The following is a 10773-nucleotide window of genomic DNA, read 5'->3' as shown; positions in this document are numbered from 1 at the left end:
AAGAGGTAAGCATTATCTGAGCGAGTATTGGATCCAGTCCCTTCTTTTTTTTATTACCTTAGTAGGCAAACGCGTAAGCGATCCGCCTGATGGTAAGCAGTATCCAAGGCACAGCCAAGCTTACCTACCGGAAAATACACCTTACACCGACATCTTGATGCCCAGAATTCCTCGTAGGGGAGACCTAGGAAGGTTGTGACAATTTTTACTTAAATGAACATATCTCAAGAAAGAAATATACCACGATTATGAACTGTATGCCTCATCATAGCTCAGTCCTTACCGTTTTTAAAACAGTCATTAAAGTAAATAAAAAGGTATATGATTTCTGAGAAAATCCATGAAAACTGAAACTACTCCCTTTGTCACAACTCTCCTAATACCGAGGTAAGTTGTGACAGGTACAAAGGTAAGTTGTGACAGCTGTGTTTCTGGATTATATTTGATAGACAAGTAGATTTACATACAGGGTCATTTTGACAACGCTTTACTAAATGAAACCACATACTCATCTACTTGGAAATAACACTTTACAGTAAGTTACTTGAGCCGTAGATGTAAAAATAAAAAAAGTATAAGTTTCGAACAAAATAAATATTAATAAAAAAGCAATTCCAATTTTACACGTCCTAAAGCTACTACTACTACTCTAAGAGAATTCGTCGCAGCGGCAACATCATACTTCCAGCCAGAAATACACCCCCATACACGCCATATTCGCATTAAAGTACAAAATGATCAAATAATCAGATAACTAAAACCAGGATTACTCGTGAAAATATTAGTTATTAATGTGTGATTTTTGGCACAATGTCAGCAAAGATGAAGACGAGTATGTGGTTTCATTCGCAATGGCAAAATGACCCTGTATGTATTATAAACAAAATAAACATTTTTTTCATAAAAATACTTTACTTATTTTTGACAGAATTATAAGAACTACAATAACATGAAACATTAACATAACAAGCATTAAATCTTTTGTAAGTATTTATGACATATTTATGAGATCAGCCGTTTTAAATTCAGTCAAAAATATTAATCTAGTCTGATAAGCAAAAATAAATAAATGACAGACATCGCAGCTCGCCCCCAGTGCAATCTTCGTGAGACCAGCCTCTGCATTTCAGACACTGGACCCACTTTGCATTTGATCTGGCACTGAGCTACACTTCTACTGCCTTCTCATTTTGTGCCAACATAAAGGCAAAATACTTAAATACTTCCCGTTTCTTTTAGCCCATTATTGGATGCTGCACATGTCAATAAATAATCGCATAATATATTTTCTCCGTCTTCTGTAAATAACGTATGACTGATATAACTCATAGACGGAGCCACATCAGTTGCATTATCTTGAAAAGCCTTTTTCTTCTTAATAAACCTATGTAAAGACATGTAGTTGAGATTGTAAGAGGATGCGGCATTTGGAAGACTTTGACCTCTTATTAGCAACTTCTTCAAAGGCCAATTCATAAATATTGACACTAGCGAGGCCCATATCAGTCTTTGCGTGTAAATATACGGCATTCTAAAACAAAAAATAGATAATTCAGCATTCAACATTACACCGCATACCCAAACAAGTTCCTAACAAAAAACATTTTAAAGACGAAGTTTAAGTATCGCATATTTTATAGTCAAAGTAGGGTGTAAGAATTAATTAAAACAAACGAATTTATACATATAAATAGAAAACAAACATTGCAAAAAGCATGTAAAACAAGGTAATCAGAAAATGAACTTAGCCTAGGAGAGTTGTGACACGCTGTCACAACTTTCCTAGGTGCCAGAAATCGTGACCTGGTCAAAATAATATTGCTTAATTTCGAAACAAGATCCAAACACAAAAATACAGTGCCATGCTTAGAAACTTCATAAACCGCAAAATATAAGAAAAAATTGCAAATCCACCAGAACATAATATGTATCGATATAAATACAATCAAAATTTTGATATAAAACTTACTTTTCAGATTTTTTTCCATGCAGACGTCGTACTTACGAAACCGCTGGCCGTGCGCCACTGGCGCTTACAGTATCGAGTAGCGTTTCTCTAAAGAAGCAATCGTGCGCTTTAGCCAGTTCCCTAACGGTCGGAGGTTCTGAGAAATCGTCTTTGTCACAACTCTCCTCTGTCACAACCCTCCTAGGTCTCCCCTACTGGACTATTGAAACGTTACATATTTTAAGTATAGAAATTTGGATTTTTTTGTTAACTTGATTAGCTATTGTCATAATTTGACCCTTACATTAATTCATACCAAAGTTTGTTTTCTCTCCAAAGATTGAAAATAAATCGACGACTGCTCTGTTGAGCAGTGAGCAAGAGCGTTTATATTTGAAACGTAAACTTTCCATCTACAAAGCTGGTAAACTTAATAATTTTATATGGTATAAATAATATGTTCGCAAACCCAGATTTAAAAAAAATATTGTAAAACAGGTTCAATTCTTTTGTTCTCAATTTGACATATCTTTTGTCTTCGAATATATGTAAAATATTTTATTCTGTGTATAAAGGAGTAACCGAAAACTAGTGTAGCTTCGGCATGAATTTTACAAAGGCTAAGCTAACGTTTTGACCTAGTTACTTTCGTGATGTAAAGTTGTGAGAATAATTGTCTAACAAAAATTACTTTTATCAGGGTTACACGGTGAGTTTCGAAAAACGACAATTCCATAGACTTAAATACACGATATAAAAATAAAAATTGACAGGCAATCTTTTGTTTGGAGATGTTCGTTAAAAAAATTACTACTTACTTGAAGGAATTAATAATTGTAGATAATTTATTCAGACAAGTGCAAAAGCGGCGATAGCCTAATTGTTTGTGGAACGGACTGCCGAGACGAATGTCCGCAGGTTCAAATCCTAAAGGCACACACCTCTGACTTTTCTAAAAAAAATATGTTATGTATTCTTTGTGAATTATCGCTTGCTTTAACGGTGAAGGAAAACATCGTGATGAAATCATTCGTGAGGAAACCTGCATACCTGAGAAATTCTCTATTAGGAATTTTCGAAGGTGTGTAAAGTCTACCAATCTTCACTAGGCCTATTCCCTCTCAGTAGTAGAGGAGGCCCGTGCCCAACAGTGGGACAGTATATTATATATAATACAGGGCTGATAATTATTATATTATTATTAAGTGCAAAAAAGCATTAAAACTAAAGTTAGGCAAATATAGTGAACTTACGAATCATTAAATCAAAATCATGAACTATACCTATATAATATGTATCCCAGATTTTATTGTTAAATAATTCTATTATTATCATTATTTACTGCTTAAAGATACCATACAACAAACATTTTGGCATATCATATTTAACGCGAAAATCTAGTATTCTTCACGCGCGTATTTTGTAAACGATGTCGACTATCAGAAATGGCTGCGGTGAAAAATATGTACATAATGGTGGCACAAGTATACGGTACAAAATACAAAGTACATACGCGGGCTACTCGATTGTCATGTAAGAAAGGCAAAGCAACATGTAGATGGCCATTAACCTACATCGCTGATCATACACATTTTCAATATTTTTCACACACGATACATTTACGTAGATATAATTGAATATTTTTTAACAAATCATAGCTGATTTTACCGCTGTTTTCGAAAATATGAAAATCCTATCCAGGGGCCTTATTCTCTATCCCGCACGTTATTTTGACAGTGCGTAACAAGCACGTAACACAACGCGTCATGTTTAGGACTATAGAAATTTGGCTTACAGAATACCATTCCATGCACATTTCTCGAAGATAACATGACATGGCCTCGTTACGCGTTTACACTATCATACAGAATAAGGGCCCTGACAGTAAGCTCTACGCTTCTCCACTTATAATACCCACCTAATACTATTATTTACACAAATAAACTGAATACTTGTCCAAACGGAATCTCGACAAGGGACCAAGCATATAATAGCTGAAAAATAAAACGTCCTATAAAAAATATTATCATAATAAAAAATCACTTGAGATTTACTAAGCATGTAATTTAATTAAAAGTAAATACAAAAAGAACAAGGCTATAAATAAACTCTTACTCGTCGAGATTTTACGAACTTTGTAAACAGCCTCTCCGAGAATATGGCGTGCGTCGTAAAATTATAAAATTTACTTCACTCGCGACCCGGGAACCTCTAAAATGTTAGTTATGGACATTTTGTCCGAAACATTGCCCGGGGGCTTATTATTTTCTAGGAACAGGGATTCTTGTCGGTTACAAGATTATTGTTTTGTTAGTTGTGTTGTTCTGTCATGCCGACCGATGGCAGCCAGAATTTAGTGCCTTAGGCTGTTGGAATTTACTTAGTATTATAATAATAAACAATTGCAAAAAATAGTATGTACATATTTGCTTAGGCTCATACGTACTCTTATTATTTTTTATTGGCATTTTTTGACTACAGTATACGTAATGGTTGTGTTTTCATATTATTATGTCCTAAACGTAAGCCTTTGATTGAAAGCCAGTGTGGGCAGGAATACACGGTTATGGGTTTGCAATACTTTCTGATATAGATAAAAAACGAAAGGGTTTTCGCCGTGTATAATATGATCGTTATTATAATAATATTGGGTACAATTTGTTTTTTTATTATATACAAAACTGCCAATGAAAAAATATATTCAAAAGTAAAAATAATAAGTCAAGCTTACATCGGTAATTTGTAATGTGGGTAGACATAATGTTATTATCTAGGTTGTGTGATTGCTATCAATCTTTAATAAAAATTCAATGTTTAAATCCGTAGATAATCGATTTTATCAAGTTTGTATAAGGGTTGAGAGTTGAGAGGGTAGCTTCTAAAGTTAGTTATTGGGAGTTCGTTTTATCCATCGATATATATGTACTACGTACTAGATTTGGCGTTCCGAACATTCACTGTGTCCAACTGAATTGAACTGCAATCCATACAACTGCTTTAGTATGGTGTCAATATTGCCAGCTTGTGGTTGTGTACGGAGCATAATATAACAACTCGAGTCCAAGTGTAAACCTGGATTTGAATAAAAATGTTAATCAAATAGGTAAAAATATTTATTGTTCAAGTGAATCAATATGCTATAACAGTGACGTTTTAGTTGCTATTTTAGTTAAAAATTTGAACAAATAGTTTATATGAACGTTGGTGTCTATAGAATATACGTCAGTGATTTTGTCTGTGTTATATACATAGTCTACACGGAATATAAAATAACTTCTCTATCGGTATTACATAATATAATAGCGAATCGAGACATAGTGTAAACTGACAAAAGCCATGCTGTATAGATTTCTTTACAGAGTGGACCGACACGACTTGAAAATTTACTACATAGGTAGTATTTTAAATTTCGAGGTAGTACCATGAGTACCTACCACTGTCTCAAAGAATATAACGTAGTTACAACTCGCTATTTCAGAAAGAAAAGAATATAGCAACAGCACGCTGTTACGGTTCATATAGGCTTAGTCACGATGTTGATCTCTCATTCAGGATCTAAACGAGTGTGCTGCACCGGCCGACGAAATTATCCAGGTAAGATTATAAAAAACAAGACCCTGGGGTGGTCGGAATTATAGGTGGTAGGCCTCATGTTGCCATTAACGCCGCAGGCTACCTTCGATGCGCGGGAGCTTCTAAATCCTTTCCAAGTCCCCCTTTCCTCAGCCTAAAATCAAGAGACGGTCTGCACTAAGCGGCACCGCACCGCACCGCGGAAAATATAAAATCACGCACATAGGTATATACTGGTGGTGGTGTAAGAAATGATTATTTTGTACCCTTTGTGTATTTTTTACTGAAAATTTCTAAAAATCCCGAAATATTTTTTTACCAAAAAGAAATTTCAAATCTCATTTTTGGAACAGAAGTAAAAATTAACTCAGGGCCTTGTAATAACGAGTCTACGAAATATCCTATGAATTCAACTTTCTTCACAAACATAAAAACCATAAGTACCTATATTTCCCTTTATATTGTATATTACAGTCACATTATCTCAGTATAGAAGAAACCCTTTGGCATACAATTGAATAAAGCCCTTTTACCTTAACTGGACATGTCTATATCGGCATGTTTGGCGCGCAATTTCACAATAAAAGGGGTCGAGACGTAGATTGTGTTAGGTTCGATGATAAAATTATACACAAATGCTGATAGGCAAATTGAAAGCTTGTTTGTGATTTGCAAACGTAAGTTAGACAGAATTATATACCGAGCAGCGGAATGGGTGGAATTTTGTTTTTATTCACGTACACTTTAACGCGTAAAATCGCGAAAAATACGTAAAGTAATTTTATTTCAATGTCATTATTAATTTATACTAATATAGCTGAAGTGTTTGTTTTTTATTAATGCACTGATCTCAACAACTACTAAACCAATTTTGATATTTTTTTCATTAATAAGCTACATTACTCCTGAGTGCATTGTGCTATTTTTTATTTCGGGAAATTATTTATCCTGAAATAACTTTTCCACGCGGATAGAGCCGCATGCAAAAACTAGTTATGAATAATAATAATTATTACCTCTCCAAACACCATTACAAACCAAAAAAATTACCTCTATACACATATTAATAAAAATAATAAAACAATGTGACTTTCTTTCTAATTCGTGTTTTTATGTTTATATGAACACTAAATATTTTTGAAGTCGATACCTAATTTGAATTACTAACCAAGCTAACTAAATACACGAATGAATATTGTATTAAAATGAGACTACTGCATCTTCGAAGTTGAAGACCAAACAATATTTTGTAATATGTATGTTAAAGATATACAAAACCCAATACAAAAAGACTACTTAATTAAAATCCTATTTGATTTTGATTGGTGCTCTTTTTCATCTCCGACGTTCAAAGTCAAACGATATTTTAATGTGGTAGTATCTTATTATATTGAATTTGTTATAATGAAGCCAAAAAGAATCATTAAAATCCGATTTGATTTTTAAGAGTCTCCTCTGCATTTTCATAGTCCAATGCTTTATACTGATGAAATTAAAATGTTACAATTTTGAAGCTATACAAAATCGAATGTAAAAAGATAATTTAAATCTGATCACGGGATAAGAAATTATCGCTGAGCAAACATACAAAATACGATGAAGAATAATAATATAACCTCTCTCCTTTGGAGCCAAGTCGTATATTCATGTTAGTATAATGATTTATGTTTACGCGAATGTTAGACATTAAATTAAAAGTATTTGTTGGATTTTATCGTGGTTTTTATATTATATTTTTCTCCCAACGACTTAAAGACTGCAGCTTTCATGATCATGGGAGAGACTGAGATGTTGGTCGTCCGAAAAGTCAAAGTTACAATATCTACCTTCATTTGTTTTAATTTTTAGCTATTATGGGTCCGATCTACGCAGAACGAGCTCACAGTGATTTGAAGTCTAGCAGACAGTCTTTTAGGTTCTGATTTACTTGATTGTATGCTATGTATGGAAATTCCAACAGTGAGCAAACATATATTCTGGCTCTAGGCTAAGGAAATAAATGAAAATACCAACAAAATTATATTATCATTTATTTATTATTTATCCTTAACTTGCTATATTGAAATAATATGATGTTTTACGTAATATTATTGCGCCATTGTTTTCTCCCTAAGTACATTGTGTCAAAATAAATATTCGCATTTTACGTCAACTTTACAATTATTTAATTATAATCATTAATTCCATTAAATTATACCACTATAATTTATCTACTTAATAATCTACCTTCTTCTATCATCTTCTGTACTTCTTCCCTCAAACTCTTCGCTTCCGCTTGCCTTTCTTCTAAACTTCTAGCTGGCTTCGATGGATGACCGGATTTGAACCTGTAAACGTTAATTTTGGGTTAATAACATCCAATATCTAAACCAACCAATGCAAATTATAATTACCCTAAAATAAAACCTATTAATTGACCAGCAACTTATAAGCGGCTGCTACTTTGAAAGCAACTCTAATAGACATGAAATAAAGTATATTTTTGTTACTCAATTTTTAACAAAACAACAATACGTAGTACTGTATGTTTGTATCAGTTTTGAGGCCTCAAATCACGTACACGTTTGTCTCTCTCCTATAATCGGTTCCACATTTACAGCTACTGAAGAAGCCTAAAGGACTGACGAGGCAATCTCTCGTTAACTGGAATTTCTTTTAAACTTGTAACTTACTGGTCGTGTTTCGCTAATTCGAGATATATCAAATCATTTTCAATGAAGTCCCCTTTTTTCCTCGGCATTATGTGACAATGAAGGTGCTGCAACAAAAGAAAATTCATTATAAATTTAATTGACAACACGTTTTAACACACCATTCACATTGTGTACTTTATAACAACCAAAATCCAAGATACTGCGTTCGCACATAATTCCATGCCAAGGCCCTAGATGGCGTTCTAATAATATCGATACCTGGCACTAGATGGCGTTATTTAGTAGCGCCATCACATAGTAAAAGCATCGGAATTTTGTTTCGTAATTTTTAAGTATACCAACTTGAAGTAAACATTCAAAAGTCGCCAGGAAATAATGCCCTGTTTAAGTACATTCAATGCCCTTTTCTCACCTCCTCCCTCCCTACTTACGCCTAAATATTGCCAGTAAGCTATAAATATGTATATTTATAATGTACCTGTACTGTCTGTCCCGCGTCCGGTCCGTCTTGTATCGTAATCGTACAGGATTGTGTGTTGTGCACTTTCTCCACTAGCTGAAACAAAATAATTACAATTTGTTACCGTTGAAGTACTTCAGATCCGGATCGAAGGACCAAACTATTAGCGTTCATAAGTACAAGAATGCGCGAAACCCCAGTTAATGTTTGCATGAAATGAAGCTATTAACAATAGTTATTGCGCTTTTCACCCTGCTCGAAGGACCAAATCAACATAAATCTGAATATTTTAATAAATAATTAACAATTGATCATATTTTTTAATTCAGTTTTGGTTGATGTTACTGCTGTCCGTCTGTCTGTATAAAATAATTTTACCTTTTGCACCAGCCTTATAGTTTTGTAGAAGTCTTCGGCTTCCTCGTCCGTAAGGTCCTTGTTCCTCTCGGCCATTCTTATTGGAGCTACGAGCACGTGGCCTGAGGTAACGCATCTGAAAATAATGTATCATAAGACTTTCGTACTAAAACAATGAGAAACCCAATGAGTCTGACAATACTCAGATATAAGATTTAAAAAATAAATGAATCGTATAAAAAAAATGAATTCAGGCTGGAAATTCTTCAAAGCTTTGGGGACACAAATGAAACATAATATCGCGATATTCTGCAAACAAGTCTAATTTAAATGTTAACCATTCATGTACACTACGGCGCCATTAGATATTTTAGAAATTTTTACAATTGTTCATGCTAATAGAAAATAGAAAAAATAACACCTTTACAAATTACAATAACGCTAGTGCAAAAAATCGTTAAATTCACTTTATAATCCACAACATTTGCGATGTATGAGACTGACATATCCTAATAATTATAAGTCTATCGCTTTTATATGTCATTTCCATAAATTTCATGTAGCGTTAATCATTATAGAAACGCAACTACTCCACGGGCCTTGGTTGGGGTTGACACTTACCTTAAATTCACAAAAGCATAGCTTAATTTCGATTTGTAAAACACACAGCTCTCCGGAATCCGTACGTGTCCGAACACATTGGACGGTCCGCTTTCCGGTATTAGAGGGGGCGTTTCCGGCATCACACTGTCTTCGGAATGCTGGGGAAGGAGGCCCTTCCTCACCGAGAGGGCATACAGGGAGTAGATATCACTTCTGCAAAAAAATAATTAACACTATAACGAATCTTAAATAGATACTGGTTTCTTGTTATTAGATAGTGCGAAACCAAATTTTCAATGAACAACGATCAAATAAAGCCATATTTTAATGATAATCTATTATTTACTTTCTTTCAAGAAATACAAATACAAAAACATGTATTCGCACAAAACCATGACACATTCAATTTACAAACAAAACAAAGAGATGAAATTTTTTTTACATTTGAAATATCGACGACTCATACAAAGTTTTTATCCAGACAAACTTTTAAACAAACCAAGCCGTGAAAAATGCTAACAAGACAATAAGCAATACGTAATATTGAAACAGAAATCATCTCTTACGGTCTTACAAGGAAAGTCAGTTTGCGTTTAAAGAAAGCCTTACCTTCTGTGTTGAAACACAGGCATATTTCGTCTGACGTCTAATAGTTTCTTGATATCTCCGCCACTTTGTAACAGGGGGCGGAGTCCCCACAATCGGCTAGCACTTCGCCCCACGGGTCCACGCACAACGCGTGCCCGTACGAGCGGCGCTTGGGGTTGTGCTGGCCCACCTGAGCCGCGGCGATCACGTAGCATTGGTTCTCTATCGCTCTTGATCTGAGAAGATAAAATATGCCAATATTCATCCATATTTTTACAGTAAAAAGGCCAGCCACTCCCACCTTCGTTACACTATTAATTATATGTGGGATAAAAAGTAATAATAAACCTATAACACTCGGGAGTAATGTAGCTTACTCTTAGTGAAAATTTAGTAGTATCTTTAGATTGATGTTGAGATATAGAATCTTGAGATGAGCACCTTCAAACAAACAAACTCTTTAGCTTTCTATATTAGTATAGACTAGAACAGTTTTAGCAGCTAATATTATATCCTCCCTTACTTACAATATTAGACTAAGAAGAGCAAGAAAAAGCAATTAAGGAGGCCAACACAATTATGACAATCGT

The 10773-nt window shown here is 34.2% G+C and overlaps 1 protein-coding gene across 1 annotated transcript; it reads right to left on the bottom strand.

The window, feature by feature from the left end:
• Window positions 1–7534: 7534 nt before the first annotated feature.
• LOC119193366 (bis(5'-adenosyl)-triphosphatase-like) lies at window positions 7535–10463 on the bottom strand. Its single transcript, XM_037446954.1, is given in 7 exon segments — window positions 7535–7848; window positions 8194–8279; window positions 8654–8731; window positions 9014–9128; window positions 9614–9808; window positions 10205–10253; window positions 10256–10463. Coding segments are annotated over 7 exon segments (837 nt in total). The 5' UTR covers window positions 10449–10463; the 3' UTR covers window positions 7535–7727.
• Between the last annotated feature and the right edge of the window lie 310 nt (window positions 10464–10773).

This window comes from Manduca sexta, unplaced genomic scaffold (assembly GCF_014839805.1).
Source record: "Manduca sexta isolate Smith_Timp_Sample1 unplaced genomic scaffold, JHU_Msex_v1.0 HiC_scaffold_444, whole genome shotgun sequence".
NCBI classification, from domain to species: Eukaryota; Metazoa; Arthropoda; class Insecta; order Lepidoptera; family Sphingidae; genus Manduca; species Manduca sexta.
This window is presented reverse-complemented; position numbering and strand designations above follow the sequence as displayed.